The 16,641-nt window shown below is 40.3% G+C and overlaps 1 protein-coding gene across 2 annotated transcripts in view; it reads left to right on the forward strand.

The window, feature by feature from the left end:
* The window catches only part of myo1b (myosin IB), a 66,534-nt gene that overhangs the window by 34,583 nt on the left and 15,310 nt on the right, over positions 1-16,641 (forward strand). For both annotated transcript variants that reach the window (XM_069662794.1, XM_069662795.1), the window contains exons 6-17: positions 1,121-1,167; positions 3,276-3,339; positions 5,202-5,300; positions 6,258-6,361; positions 7,658-7,805; positions 8,658-8,776; positions 9,360-9,446; positions 9,601-9,666; positions 13,398-13,502; positions 15,368-15,430; positions 15,638-15,838; positions 16,051-16,277. In XM_069662794.1, coding sequence (XP_069518895.1) covers positions 1,121-1,167; positions 3,276-3,339; positions 5,202-5,300; positions 6,258-6,361; positions 7,658-7,805; positions 8,658-8,776; positions 9,360-9,446; positions 9,601-9,666; positions 13,398-13,502; positions 15,368-15,430; positions 15,638-15,838; positions 16,051-16,277 — 1,330 coding nt within the window. The remainder of the gene's footprint in view (positions 1-1,120; positions 1,168-3,275; positions 3,340-5,201; positions 5,301-6,257; positions 6,362-7,657; positions 7,806-8,657; positions 8,777-9,359; positions 9,447-9,600; positions 9,667-13,397; positions 13,503-15,367; positions 15,431-15,637; positions 15,839-16,050; positions 16,278-16,641) is intronic.

Genomic DNA, 16,641 nt, shown 5'->3' on the forward strand with positions numbered 1-16,641 from the left:
CCATCACAGACAAGTTAAGTGATAAGCAAAATAACTTTATGAGTCCTATAAATTCTGTGAAACCCTTTTTTTTCTCAACTTCTCCCCTATACAACACACATACACACACACACACACACACACACACACACACACACACACACACACACACACACACACACACACACACACACACACTCTTACATACTGTCTCATTCCCACCGCTCAGCGCTGGCACAGGAACAGCTGCATTTTAATTGGGGGCAGTGGACAGGAAATGCCCATGAATGATGAAGCTGTGTGCCCGGGTTGAGTCGCTGCAGAAACGCTGCACATCTGCAAGAGTTTAGCTCCTGCCGATCTAATTGGCCCAAAGCTAAAAGGAGGGAGAGGGGAGCACAGTTATCGTGCTCCTCACAGTGTGTCTGCCTGATACTTGCTCTCTGTGACTCCCTCTTTCTTTCATAATCTTTATTGGTTCCATTCTTTGTCACCATCCATTCCTTTTCATGTCCTGCTCTGATTCCTCTTCCTTTCTGAACGCTAGAATTAAACACTAATCAGCTCTTATCAGCAATTAAGCACTTGTGCTAGTAGCGCTTTGATGCTTGACACATTAATAGCTTTTTAATGTAGAAATGTGGTTAGAAGGGAATTGAGAGGGCTCTGGATTGGAATCTAGCATTCTAAAATGTATGCACATGGCCTACATATGCACATGTTTTTATGATGCATTTAACGTTCTCATGCACCTAGATTCTTACTGGACAACACTTTAAAGCTTCATGTTTGTTGTTATTTGTTATAAAAAAATGTTGGCAGATATTGAAGCCCCTTTGATTTGAATGTGTTGTGACAGCAAGGTTCAGTCGTCCCTAAGCCTGGAAAGCCTTGGTGCTTTGCCTAATCCACACAGAATTATGGGGCTTCATCAGCACAAATGGCTTTGACATCCGGCCCTTATATGATTGACAGCTAGCTGGAGTGAGGCACAATGTTAAGGATCATTTTGCCGGGTTTGAAATATTTGTAAACAAGCTTTGAGACATTGAGTGTAACTTTATACTAGATGGATTTGCATAAATTATGCATCGGTTGCTGTGTTTCCATCATGTCAAATTATGGTTTTCCTCCCTTTCAGCCTTCGGAAATGCCAAAACAGTAAGGAATGACAACTCATCCAGATTCGTAAGTATCTCCTCCAGAACTGACAAACAGATAATGTTGTTCTATAAATGATTCTTTCCCTAACAAGGCCAAAATTGAGATATTTTGCACAGCTTGGATTCTTACATTCAAACTTCTTTTAACTAGTGCACAATTCAGCCCTCTCATCTATGTTTTCTCTGGCCTTCAAAATAAGCCCCTGAGTATTTCTTAATTCCCTTCTTTAGCGTCCCTCTCTGTATTTTAATTTCTTCACACAGAATTTCTCATTCATGTGCCTGTAAAAGTCTGGCTCTTATTAAATTGAACATTGAGCAGGATCTACAATGTTTTAGTAGATAATTTTTCTCACTACTTGAATTGGTTAAGCAGGAGCAGTTGTGATGACAGTGATTCTGTCTCAACTGTTTCCTTTGAATCACAACAGCCTTTGTAACGGCTTGATGGTTTAAGCAAAGGCCTGCTAGTGTTTGCACATGTAAACTGGTGTGAAGCTCACAAAATGTCACGGCCGATGTTTCCTGTAGAAACATGTCCTTGGTAAGTGATGCATGTTGGTAGACGATTCACAGCACAAACCCACTCGAGCAGTGAAAATGAAAGGATACAGGGACTAACATCCCTTCTCTTATAATGTGCAAGCATATATTGGATGTGTACCTTGTGCCAGCCCACGCTCTGCTTCTATTACAGCAGGCCTTGCTCGCTTGATGTATTGCGCTTGCACATGTTAAATGACTTTGTAAATGCTCTCTCTATACGGCATACATGGCAAGGCCTCTGACCTGCGCTGCTGTTAATCAGCTGCAGCGTGGCCACATGCCAGTGCACACCAAGCACACTTACTGTTCAGCGTTTCCCTATCCAAAGAGAAATCACTCCTTTATGGTTGCACTCATTTCATATTCTATTCATCTCTCAATTATTTTTAAAAAAGCTCTTGTTTATTTGCTGAGCTTCAGACAGCTTGCTCTTCTGATTACCGGTGCAAACTACTGTGGTTTGAGAATGAGGAAGCTGAAGAAATCTGATACTAATCTCTATGGAAGACAGAGATAGCATCATAGGAATGATTCAGTGTCTGTATCGTTCTTTGTAAGACCGACACAAATCCAGAAAAAAAGATCCCAGTGGCAGTATGAAAGGAGACGGGCGCATTTAAGTTTTCTGTTTCCCGAGAGGGCATTCTCACAGTTTCTGGCATGGTACTTTCAGGGAGGCCTGTTGCTACTGCTGCAGCAGCCTGCTTCATTTTCCTCCCTTATTGCATGGCATTACATCACACCAGCCACTATCACACTACCGCCTTTGTTCATGTATATTTTTCTAACATGAATGTTTATGTAGCCACCAATTATTCAAAACCCGAACCAGTTTTGCTGAAGAATTTTCCAGTACATCCAAAAGTCTGATTGCAACACACTGTCCTGCAGCCATGAGACTGAAGGGTTTTTTTTGCCTTAATGCCTGACGGTTTTAATGGAAACTGGTTATACCTGCCAGAAGCAGCTAGCAGGCTAACTGCCAGTGTACTTTCCCTTTTCCCTCTATATTCTATCATCTAGCTACATCGGTTCATACGATGCATGCCAGTGCTTGGAGTTGTAACAGGGAGCATTATAAAGGATTATGCCCCTGATCTATTTATATATAGGTAACCTTGGCATAAACCTCTAGATAAGCACCTCAGGCCTTCCAACTAGAAACCAGTTCATCAGAGCTCCATCAGTTTATCAGATACCTATGAATTAAACCATCACTTCACTTTTCTAATTGCAGCCGCATTATTTAGCTTGGCTGGAGCCCACTCACCAGTAGAGTTCGGCCTGTTCAGAGGACCAGTCTGCTATTAATACATCAGAGGAAGGGGAAAAAAATGAAACACACAGGACTCTATGTTCTAACATCCAAGATTTAGAGAGGAGGAGAGAGGAGGGAGGGCCTCAAATGGTTTGTTTTAGTCCTCCAGTTATTTCTTAGCAGTTTATGATTGGCCGCTGGTGCTGTATTGCATCCTGAAGGAGTTTGTACAGAGAACCCCACTGTGAACTCAACTACTCATGATACACTGTACAGTGTATATTTATGTTATGTCTTTTCAGTTCTAACTGTTGTACTTGGATCCACAGGGGAAGTACATGGACATTGAGTTTGACTTCAAAGGAGATCCTCTGGGTGGAGTCATCAGCAACTGTGAGTAGTATTGACATGAGAATGTACAATGAAAGAAGAAATCGATAAAGGTTTATGCTATGGTATTTTCCCTCTTTCTTTATATAATTAGTAAATGTGTCTTCTCTTTTTTAGTGTTCTTTAAAAAGGACAATTCTTAAAGTGTTTCAAAAGCAGTCTAAAAGGCCTTAAAAGTTTCAAAAGTAGTCTGAAACGAATGTCATACTCATATCACACTAAACAAAGCGCTTCTCTTCACCCTCGGGTTTTTGTCTCCTCAGCTTTTGGTTTTCTCTATTTTGGGTTTATCTTGACTCTGTTCACATTGTTTTGTCTGCACCGACTTCTCGGACAGAGGTCACAGAAACAAAGAGAGGAGCTGATGGCCGAGACACAGATGAACCTCTGTCTGCTGGCCTCAGTTAGTCCAACACAAGGGGCCGTCTGTGAAGCAGAGCCACTGACATGTGACTGCCTCAGACAGAGCTGGCTGGCTGGCTAGACAGATGGATGAGGATGCTCTTGCAGGGCAAGCCGGGATTGATTTCTTTTCACCTCTCAGTTTATTATAAACCCTAGATGTATATCCTTCCAGCACTCAAAGCTTCGTACAACTGAGGTTAGATGTTTAAGCCAATTTTTTTTCTTTTTTTGGCAGCCAATCAGCCAAAGCCTTGAGTCAAAACATAACAGGATATTGTCCCCACATTGCTGCTTTAATGTGTCTGTTTATCTAAGGGAGAGAACAGAGCATGCAATAAATGCCTCTCAGGGTCCTTTACGGCAGAAAATGGGAAGTTGTGGCTTTAAAAAGCAATAATATGATGACATAACCATTTGGCTGGACGCAATGTGCAAGGTCCCGTAAATCCGCTAAGAATAAGGATATTGAGAGACTCTATTAAAAGTGAAACGAAATGGGAAGAAATATATTAAAAATATTAAGTAAGACGCTGAAATGGAGGAAGTGGCTGAGCAGTGGAATATCTCTTTTCGTCTTTGAGCACAGCTCTGGATTGCTGCTGCTAGCCACTCAGTCATGGATGTTGTATTATTGATGTGCCGGCTCTTATCGAAGCACTTATGTGATTCGTGGCCAGTGGGTGCCACAGATTCTCATTCGTTGTGATCCACCGCTAACTCTGAAACCACCAGGTCTCTGTGTAGGGCTCTCTAGTTAGGTGTTTGCACGGTATCCACAGATGCAGTGCAAAGTGGCACTCCTGTCCTCTCTGCACCCACAGACTGGTGAGTCAGAGTTTGAGAAGTCTAAACATTGGTCAAAATTTCAGCCAAATGAAGAAAAAAGACAGAGCTGCTTACAGTAAAATGGCAGTTCATGTGGATATTTTTTCCCCGACATATTCGCTTCAGTGTAACGTAAAATATGTTTTCTAAGCCGACAAATTGAATGCTATTATCCAGGCAGACTGGCACTGAAGAGGATCTCAAGCAGCCTCAGATGCTGAGCTCTGCAGTTGGCCTTTAATTAAATCATACTCAGCCTAATGCGGTGAGCAGATGATGGCTCCCCTTTTAATCAGGTACTGTTGCACTTGGTCTGCAGCCCAGAAGAAAGGGCTGACGTTTGCTATCCTTGTGTGGTTTCTTCCGTGTACACTTCATGTAGTGTGTTTATACACAAATAATTACCATCATTGCCTTGGTCACAATAGCTACTTGAATTCATACCATCCTATGAACTAGAAACCTCTCTGAGCTTCATACATGTTGGATTTATTCTTATAATAGCAGGTCAGTCCCATATTCACTACCCAAGGACACCAAAGCAATCAGGAAACATTTGCGCTGAACGCTACTGTTAGGAAAGCACTTTGTCATTATGTGTCATTGTTTCCTTTTGTTGTTCTTTACTCTTTTAGATCTGCTGGAGAAATCACGTGTGGTGAAACAGCCAAGAGGAGAGAGGAACTTCCACGTCTTTTATCAGCTTTTGTCTGGAGCCTCAGATGACACACTCAGTAAGTTGTAAACATGCAGGAAATCTGAACTAAAGGGAAGGAACAATATAGTATTTTATTTTTTGAACATTTAAGGAATCTAAGTTTATAATACAAAAAAAAAAACACAAAGAGGGATTGTTATAAACTAAATCTATATTAACTTTACCGTAAATTATTTCTGGTCCAAGAATAGACACCTCTCTGCTTACAGGAAGCAATGAATCAACGTTTTGATTTGGGTGTCAGAAACCGGACTTAGATGGTTAACATGAGCATGAGCAAGTTACCAGCATGCCATTCTTTATGTTAAGACATTACATAAATATTTTCCAGCAGGATTGCAGCTGCACGAACACAAGCCTGATGCATTAATGAACCAATCTTCCTGCCTAACAAGCAGCTCAGAGAACAAAGACCAGCAGTGGAAACCTGTTCCTTCTATTTGCTTTTCTGTGGACAGAGGGCATTGTTTTATGTCCTGAACACAGGAGAACAATATAATGGTCATTGACTCTAGAGCACGCACATCAGAGGGGCTTGATTCAGCTGTAGCTAATGCAACCACTAATGAAATCTGACACATGCACCCATGAGAGGAATAGATTTCTTTGCCACTAGATAGAGGGGCTTTTAAGAGAGCCATTTGATCTTCCGGAATAATATTCACTGCAGTATGAGACTACTCTTTGTAGAAATTGTGTTTGGAGTGGCAAAGGTTGCACAAATTTGTATTAAGGCATGTGTGTCACCTTTTTGAACCTTTGTATCTTCAAGGGATTCCGGCGGTCCTTGAAGTGTCCATCTTTGCAAGATTGTGTTTTTTTTTCTTTCTTATGTTTCTTATCGGGTAGCTCCCAGCTGTGAGTTAGCACTTCTAAACATGCATTTAATGTAAATAGGGCTCAACTTTCCATTAGCCAACCTGCCGTAAACAAATGTAGTTTAAATAGCAACCACATGGTTTGTGTGTCACAGAGAAGCTGAAGCTGGATCGGGACTTCAGCAAGTACAACTACCTGAGCCTGGACTCTGCCGTGGTCAATGGGCTGGATGATGCGGCGAACTTCAGGACAGTCAGAGTGAGTGGCACATTTCCATATAGTCAGAAGAATATTACACTTAACCCTATTTAAGACATATTCGAAGTTAAGTTTAAAAATAGCCACAGCTTAATTGGGGGACTAGTTAAATTAATCTGTCTAATGTCCTAAACCACAAATGGATTCTCACAGAAAACCAGACAATTAAGAACCAATCAAGAAACTCATCACAGGCAATGCCATGCTGCAGTGAAGTTCAGCACTGACTTTCCTTTGTTGCATCATATTGAGTGAATGTAAACCCTGTACAGAGGGTAGAGGCGGTCTGCTTTCTCTTTATCTCCTGAACATGACTAACTTTCACAGTGTAGATTATAAAAGTCAGTATTCTTGAGTAAACTATCAACACCAGACTCGCCTACCTATTGCAAAACCAAGTGAACTTTAAACTGGACCTCAACTTGAAAGTGAACTACAACCTGAACTACTGGGTTTCCAGAGATAAAACACGGGAAATTCCATGTGTAGCACTTGACTAAAGTTCAAAATGATTCAACTTGTAGCAGCACAATGGCAACAGCATGTCTTTGGCGGAGGCCAGCTGCATGAATTATGTCTACACAATGCAGTCACATGTTATTACAACTAATAGTGAGAGGTAGGATGTTGTGTCCATAACAGCCTATTTCTGCTGGACTCCATTGTTATCAGTTGTGCTCCAGCAGGCTTTACTCGGCTACTGCCTCTGCAGTCTGTTATGTCACATTCTACTCGACTTGTTTCCTTGCATCTCACATCCTGCTTCTCATCACCTCTCACACTGAGTTTTCACAGTATTCCCCACACAGCTGCGTTTCACCACAGGAAACACAAGAGGACATTCCCACTGAACAATGAGTCCCTCCACATGGCCTTGCCTGTTCTATACTCAAAGATGACCACATTTTCTTCACTTAAACATGTACTAACTATAGTGCTAAGTTACATTTCAAGTTTGGAAGACCTTCAGTGCACAGCCTATAAGAAGCATAATGTTGTGTGTGTGAGTGTGAAAATAATCTGAAAATAATAATAGTTCTCTCATTTATTCGTTCCAGTTTACACAAATTAGGGAAGTCTATAATAAAGATTTGCTGGTAGAAGACATTTGCATTGAGCATTAATAGCCTCTTGTGAAATGTCTTGTCATAACAACAGTAGTTACTGTGCTGACATGTAGCCAAAATAAATGTTTCAGTCTGTAATGACAGTGTCATTGGAACCCTGTGTCTGTGTTTCATAATGAGATTCACCAACACGAACTGATCGGTGACTCATTCCCTTTTGCCTTCCCAGAATGCCATGCAGATCGTGGGTTTCATGGAGGATGAGGTGCAGTCGGTGCTGGAGCTGGTGGCAGCCGTGCTGAAGCTAGGCAACATTGAGTTCAAGCCAGAGTCGCGCTGTAACGGCACAGACGAGAGCCGCATTAAGGACAAAAACGGTGGGTTCTGGCAGATGACCAACAGGAAGCAAAGGGACATGAAAATACCTTTGATCCTTTTATGACACACTTTCACCTTAATTTAAATGATTTGGCAGCATGATGTCGTAAACTACTGAGCTTCCTGGGCGTTTTTGTTATGGTTTGACAAATGTTCAATAATTGTATTCCTTTTTTTGTTGTGTTTTTATTTGATAAGAAAACGTGAATATTTTTACATGAAAACCTTTTGACACACAATTGGCCTGATGGTGAGCCACTGCCCCCTCTTGGCTGCATTAATCTCTTCTGTCGCCATCCTCACCAAATACACATTTGTATTTTGTGATTTGCATGACAAGAACTGTTTGTGTTATCACTCCCACAGCTGTTCTCTGTAGGGAAGTGTAACATTTACATATTCCCTCTGTGACAGTGGCATGATCCATCTTAGTGCCACTTTTGCAGCGAAATGCCTTTTTCCCATATAAATCACCAGTTTACTGCGATCATATTGCAACATACTCATATCTGATTATAATGCTTATTTTGAACAATCCTGAGATGTGTATGCCTTTACCTTGATGTCCTATATGTGTGTTAAAAATTCAAGTTTCCCTCCTGGGGTATCAATAAAATATTTTTAACTCTTTAGCAGTGTTCCTTTTCTACTAGTTAGTCCCGCATATAGCATATGGGCCTTACTCCATATTCCATAGATATTAACACATACAGTTTTTCACCTTCACTTACCCTTAAATTAAAGGATAAGTTGACATTTTACCATTACTTTTATCTTCCGTATGTGTTTAGCTGCAGTTTAAAAAATATTATGTTAATCATATCCTTTCCCCCTGCTTGTTTTTGTTGCAGATTTGAAGGAGATGTGCGAACTGCTGGGCATCGAACAGTCAGTGCTGGAAAGAGCTTTCAGCTACCGTACAGTGGAGGCCAAGCTGGAGAAAGTGTCGACTACCCTGAATGTGGCCCAGGTCAGGGAAAAAACCCAAATCTGTTATACCAAAGCAAATGAGTCCTACTTGACTGATATTAAAGCACTTGAACACTCATAGTGCATAAAATGATAAAGGGGCATTTTTTCCTCCTGACTTGCTCCTCAGGCTGCCGCCTCTCATCCATGTCAATGATACATGAAAACCTCTCCATAATAGATAGGCTGTATTCCTCCTAGATATTGAAATATAGGTCATGTTTTAGAGGTTAGTGAGTTCACTTAGGCTGTTCTTATGATGTGGCTGCTGAAAAACCTTGGCCCTCTGTGGTTACTTCTTTTTTTTCCAAATAAAAAAAAAAGATTCAATGAGTTGACCTGTAATGGTGGTGTCCTTGAATCTTTGTAGCCACAGTTTTCATGATTCAACGGACGTTTATGAATGTTTGTTATTCTTTTGCTCAATTTGTACCCTGCTGGAAAAAACAGATGTTAGCTTTTAGAGATTTTTTGAAGGACTTGGATATTTTGGATTTGCAAATATCAAGTATAAATGGATTCATGCATTGTCTGTTGAGTGCTTCAGTGTCATTTCTCCAACCAAAATGTGTGTTTATTTACAGGCCTACTATGCCCGAGACGCGCTTGCCAAAAATCTCTACAGTCGTCTGTTTAGCTGGCTAGTTACCAGGATCAATGAAAGCATTAAAGTAAGTAATGTTGATAATATTTACTATATGTTTTTGTTTATTTTATCATTCATTCAGTATTTATTTTTTATACACCACATTCCTAGTTTAGCTTTACACTATTACATCATTGTCTTTGTGTATTTTATATATTAACAATATTGTCTTCCTGCAGGCACAAACTAAAACTCGCCACAAGGTCATGGGTGTGCTCGACATCTATGGCTTTGAGATATTTGAGGTAAGACATACAACACATCAAAGCCGCTCCTCTTGCTCTGTTAAGCCACAAGGATCAAATCTGACCACCCAAACATTTTATTAAATTTAAAAGGATTTTGCCCCAGGTTGCTAGCATGCACATTTTAGTACCCGTGAGAAGCTTATCAACAAGAACTGAGGGCTGGTAAAATGCCATTCAGATCAGATTAGTTATGCTTCATTGCTCCCAGGGGTGAAATTATTTTTTGTGGCAAGGTGATTTCGACATTAAAAGCAGAATCTCACAGTAGAAAAATGGTGGCAACAGTAAGAACACATGCATCATACACATAATGTACATACTATGGCTTCCCTGTCCCGGGCTGACACAGTAAACAGTATTTCTTTGATACCTCAGCAACAATACATAGCACTGCATAAACATGGGTTGTGTGGTTCCATTATGTTAATTATACAACAACCATCTAAGTGCATGTAATTAATTATGCACATGCATACACAAGCAAGACAGAGTTTGAGTGCACTGTATGAACTAAATACTGATTGAATACATTGCCTTGCCCTGTTACTTGATACTTTCATCCTCCTTCCCCCCATATGTTCATGTCTTTTTCATATCCATCATTTCATATTCCTGCTTGTTCACATCACTCACTCACAAGTCCCTCTTCTCCTCTGACTGTTGTGTTTGTGTCTGGGTCACCAGGATGGAGTAAGTAACACCAGCACCGGCGTGTTTGCTGTGCCAGCGTGCATGCTGTGATCTGAACTTAATTCAGCTCCTTGTTAAGACGTTTTAGGGCTCCTGGTCTGCAGTATAGCCTAACAGCTGAAAAGATGCTAAAGAAGCCTTTGCATCATTAGAATGATTACTTAACACTCTTTTGCCAGTTTATTACGTGCAGCTAGCTAAAACTAAAGCAGTGTGATAATAAACTGGCAACTGATTGTTGTTCTGCTGTGTTAAATGTCTGTTGTTTCTGGTTATACAAATATAGAAGTTTAAAGGAATAGTTGACAATTTTTGACTTACACTTATTCTCTTTAATTCCGAGAGTTAGACAGATTTGCTTTTGTGTCTGAATAGTTAATAGTAAGCTAAAGCTAGTAGCCAGTTAGCTTAGCTTAACTTGGCTTAGTGTAAAGTCTGTTAGTATGAGTAAACTGCGACGTGGCACGGTTCCAAGAGAACAAAATTTAGTATTTCTTGGCAGGAAATATCAACTTTCAGTGGTCTCATAGTCACTGGGAGGGTGACAAAAAAAACAGGAGAGTTCCTGCACCTAGCCAAATAAAAGGGCCACATAACCCCACCTGTAAAACCAAAAGACGTGGTTTTTATACGTTTTGCACAAAATAAACTGTTTTTTTACATGTTAAATAGTGAGCTATAGATGGAGACAGACAAGCTGCTTCTCCTGGCTTCTAGTTGTTATGCAATATGCAAATATGCAATAGCTAGCTAGCCAGTTCGCTTAATCCTAACTAACTTCTACAATGATCTAACTCTCTTGAGAGACATGGAATAAGCATATTACCTAAAATGTTGATCTATTCCTCACACAGATATGCATTAGGCTGATGCCTTGGGATGTTTTGCTAGTTTAGGAGGATTTTAACAAACGAATTATTAATATTCAAATTCGAATTTCTGCTATCATGTACAGGAAAGATTTTGTAAAGAAAAAAGAGATATAGAAATGCCAATTATAGTCATGTCAAGACCCTGTTACCGTTAAGCCCAGTTCAACTTTTATAAATATTAGGTCCAATTCACTTTTGTCACTGGAAGTTTTTTTTTTATTTTGACTTGTAACGCATAATATAAAACGCAAGGACTTTGTGAATCAACACCCCTGAGAAATGAGCCATGAACTTCATAGTATGAAGACTTTTATTTCCTCAAGTTGTTATTAACCACTGCTCATAAAACAGCACAGTCACAGCTGAAACATTTTAGGTTGAAAGTTCAAGTCTGTTATATCTTAGTCTGGTGTCTGCTGCCACGTGGGTATAGACATGGCAGCAGACACCGTGTGTGTGTGTGTGTGTGTGTGTAGGGGTGGAGGCAACCTTTCGGTTTCTCAGTAAAAGGAAATGGAGTCTTGACATTAATAACTGATCTCCTTGCGGCCATGTGCTCTGTTTCCTGTTCACTGAGAAAACTTGCAGTGTCCTTCACTCAGAGCCCTTAGACTAAACATGCTGCTCTAACCACTGCTGTGTCCTTTGCAAATGAATGTTAACCTAACCCGGCATACAATGAGGCCTTCTGCCCAGAAGCATGACTAACCACTAAATGGTCATAATTGGCCACAGTAATAATTGATATGCTAGGATTAAAAAAGTCTGAGGCTTTTGCATAGTTACAAACTCGGTCAATGTTTAATGAGGTCTATGGCAGTTTACTGGAACTTGTTGTGATAAGGGTTTATCATCACCAGAGCAAGACTTGTATAACCAATCTGAACAGTGAGCAAGTGATACCATGTTTGCTCAGTTATGGTTGTAAAAGAGATGATTTATGCAATAACTGAGCAGAAGTAGAGAACTACAGGTTATAGTTCATTCAAGCTTATTAATGATGCTTGTTTCCGATGTACGGCCCTCTTTTAAATTTTTAAGCCTAACTTAAGACATAAAGACTTAAAGCTTCTTGTCTCAGATGATCCTACGTCTGAAATATTATCTTATTCTCACTTTTTTTCACGCATTTAGGACTTCTGCCATTACAGAACAAAGGGTCCTAACTATATTTAAGACTTGGGTCTTATCTTAAGGGCATTTAGGATTTTGATATTACAGAAGTGTCCTAACTCTCAGAAAGCCTAAATTGTGAGTCCTAACTTTAGGACAGCATATAATCGTCCTAAATGTAAACAGTGTTCTAAAAACGTCAGTTAAACTAACTAAACTGAAAGGTGACTACAATAGGTTTTTGGCCAGGAAGAGGAAAACCGCAACTTAACGGTATAGAGATTATTAAAACCAGCTGATGATGTGAAAAATATCAATCTATCGAATGCTGCGGTGTATGATATTGGATTTGGTTGAACGTCATAGACTCCAACTGGAAAGACCAGCCCGTCGACATGGATCACCGCATACAGACGTAACTGCCTCGGTCAACTCAGCTCACAGTTTTTTCTTAATTTGTTGCGCCAATTTGTCCAAATTTTTTCCAAATAATTTATTTTCTCTCCTTTGCTGCTATCACCAAAACATCTACTTCGTCAGGAGGTATAATTACAATAATAACAGCCTAAGTTAGGACTTAAAGATAAGATAGGAGTAAGATGAAAAGATGGGATGGAGCATTAAACGTGGGACTTGTTTCTGTAGTGGCAAAAAATAATTTGTCCTAACATTGACTTTTGAGATAAGATGGGACTGGCAGCTGGGATTTTACTTCTGTAATACGCTGTAACTGAATTTAAATGTCTTCTTTGGTCGAACTATTTGTTTCCATACAGCACCTTTTTAGTTCTGTTCCTCATATACATTGTTGTCCTGCGAAAGTTAGTCTACCGGTGACCATTCTTAGGGAAGTTTACAGGGTAAACAGGATTCAGTTAGACCTTTAAATGAGCATTGATAAATGTCTGGAAATGTCAGTGTGATGAACAACATTGACAAGTCTTTTCTAATAGGAGTTTGTTAAGATCCATGTTTCACTTTTGCAGTCCAAATTTTTTTAATTTCACTGACCGTAACATAGAGCTGATTGTCTTCTTCTTGCTGCACCTACAGGACAACAGCTTTGAGCAGTTTATCATCAACTACTGTAACGAGAAGCTGCAGCAGATCTTCATCGAGTTGACTCTGCGAGAGGAGCAGGAGGAGTATGTCAGAGAGGTATATATCCCAGAATCACACATTTAACAAGCAATACACAAACACATGAGTAGATTGTTAGTGGACTCTTGAATAAATCAAACCCAGCCTGTAGCCTTGGAAACACTCAACAGTACATGAACATCTTTCCACATGGCCGCACTCAATTTGTTGTGTTGACAGTTCATTATGGCAGACCCCTGTAGCATGATCCCAACCTGGTCATGTCACTCGTCAGTTTAACCACTCGCACTGTTTATTGGCTAAATCTGCATTACCCTTGACCCCAATGCATTTCTACTTCATCTATGCCTTTCTCCCCTTTTCTGTGGTCCATCACACTCTTGAGTTTCTCCTCTGCCCGTCTCCCCTCTGCGGAGTCTCGGGGACGGAAGTGATCCCTCATTCCAGCGAGAGTAAACACTCCCCGTTGTGGGCCTTCCAGCTCTGTTTGTTTTCAGAGCTCTATGTATGTGAGAGCTGCAGTGGTGACCCCCACACCCCTTCCCTACTCACAGCACCAATGATATTCCACTCCTGGCCTGTCTCCAGTATACTGCATGGGAAAATACCGCAACGCTGGAGAAAGGAGGGAGAACCACCAATCAGGAATTTGGCCGGTCGTCCGTCAGTTTAAGCCACACCTTCTTTGCCCCCCTCCCCCTGAAAATATCTGTAGCTTACATCAACCAAAGCTATGTTCCCATCCCATTAGCAGCTGTGAATTAGTTGCCCAGGGTTGTTTTTTTAGAGGGTGACATGGAGAAAGTTTTCTTTTCCTCTCCTCTCTTTGTGCTCTGTCCCTACTCATACTATTGGAAAGCTGTGTTTGTAACACAGCAGAAGAGAAAGCCTTTCTTAACATAAAATCTACCCAACATTGACATCTATGACAATCTATGAAGATTGATCTTACTTTTAGACCGGTTTAATAAATCCTCCAAACTGCACTCAAGTCAATGATCAAAGCTTAAATAAGGAATCAGAGCTGTTACTTTAAAGGGGCCAAGCGCAGTGAGTGTTTTTTTTATTCCAACGCTGGAACATTTGTTCTCATTAGGCCAAACTTCCCTGTTTAAAATTAAAGAGCCTGTGATATGAATGTGGCTAGACTTCGTATGTCCCAGTTTTTGACAGTGTCGAACTCATCAAGTATTAAAGTTAAAGTGACATTTAAGATGCATACATTGCCACACTCTTTAGTCATTTACTTTTATACCCATGAAATTGTCAAGCATTATTTTCCTCATCGTTAACATGAAATCTGTCTAGTTAGAGCAGAGATAAGAACATTTTTCTCTGTCACACATCATTGAAATGCTTTGTCTGTGTTTCAATTTAGTCATTGAGCTTTGATTTTTAAAAGCCTTAAGAAGGGATACTGTTGCCTGGAGGAGAATATGTTAATTTACAACAAGAAAGGATGTCCCAAACTCTGAGGAATCCGAGTGTACAAGTGAATATTAGCTGCTTTTAGCTGCTTTTGAAAACCCATAGCTCTGACGGTTGTATCATTGTTGCTACCTCACATCGGCTCGTTTGACATTACACTTTTACTACTGTTTAAGGTTAAAAGAAATTGGAAGGCACTGCAAACACTGTATCTTACATGCAGTATTGTCATTTCCGTCTGAATCATCTCAAGCTTACTACTTTTAAGTTTACAGTACTTGGAGAGAGCCATTGTGAGAGCAGCATTGATTAACTCCCTGTTTTTCCTCCAGGTACCCGACCAGGTACTTACTGTAACACAGGCCTGTTTTGAGTGTTTTTCTTTCCACCACTTAATTCCATGAGAATCCTGCTGATGTGAAAATGTCTTGTTAGCTCTGGATGATAAGATAGCAAAGCCATTGTCCCTTTGACCTTCATTTCTTTTGTTACAGGGCATCGAGTGGACCAACATTGAATATTTCAACAATGCTATTATCTGCGACCTCATTGAGAATGTGAGTCAGTGTCCCAGCTCTGAGACCACACAGACCAGTTCTGCTTGAATCCACAACCTAGCCTGACTGCTTATGTAGAATTTTTGAAGTATTTGGGTAGCTGAAGCCACATTCAAAGAAAATAAACATAACTTTAATTTAGCAACACTCAATTATTGATCATTTTTACCATTCTGTATGTCTGTCTATCATTCTTGCTTTGTCCAGCACCAAAATGGCATCTTAGCTATGTTGGACGAGGAGTGCCTGAGGCCGGGGACAGTCACAGACGAGACCTTCCTGGACAAACTGAACACTATCTGCGCTGAACACCAGCACTTTGAAAGTCGCCTCAGCAAGAATTCAAAGTTCCTCACTGACCACAGCCTTCCACACAGCTGCTTTCGCATCCAGCACTATGCTGGCAAGGTAATGGATATTAGGCTGAGTACAGAATAATACAGAGTTTGCTGATAAACTGATAAAGATACAGTGCTGTAAAGTTAACGCACAAATCACTATCCAGATAGGAGTAGGTACTAAAAAAAGACTGAAATAGAGTACCAAAGTTAAATTTCAGTTTTGCTTCTTTGCATCATGAAAATACATTTTGAACATCCGTTTTTCCTTCTCATATCAAGGTGCTGTACCGTACAGAGGGCTTTGTAGACAAAAACAATGACCTGTTATACCGGGACCTGTCACAGGCCATGTACAAGGCCACCCACAGCCTCATCAAGCAGCTGTTCCCTGAAGGTAACCCAGCCAAAGTCAACCTGAAAAGACCACTAACTGCTGGATTCCAGTTCAAAGCATCAGTGGGGACTCTGATGAAGAACCTGCAGACCAAGAACCCAAACTACATCCGGTAAAGTCATGTCATATCATACATACAGTATAATAGTCATTACCCTGCCAGTTCAGGATATTGGTGATTGTGTTTTTGTTTGTGCCGTTGTTTAAATTTTAAAGAATGTTTTGACCAAACACATCTTGGAGAATGGACGATCCAGCAAACCCTCTGTAATTTCTTATAACCAGTATTGCTGTCCTCCTTGTACTGACATGTTAAAGGCTTATTAATATGCAACATTTTACACATTAATAAATCCAAAATCAAGTATGTCCTATCTAAGTATATCCTCAGAAAATAACTTCCTAAAAAGAGAGTGAAGTCAAACTCCCTCTGTATTTGTTGTTCTCAGCTCTTTGTATACATAGACGAGGTGGCC

This window comes from Semicossyphus pulcher, unplaced genomic scaffold, assembly GCF_022749685.1.
Source record: "Semicossyphus pulcher isolate SPU_LCO1_2020_fin unplaced genomic scaffold, fSemPul1.0.p SCAF_15, whole genome shotgun sequence".
NCBI lineage: Eukaryota > Metazoa > Chordata > Actinopteri > Labriformes > Labridae > Semicossyphus > Semicossyphus pulcher.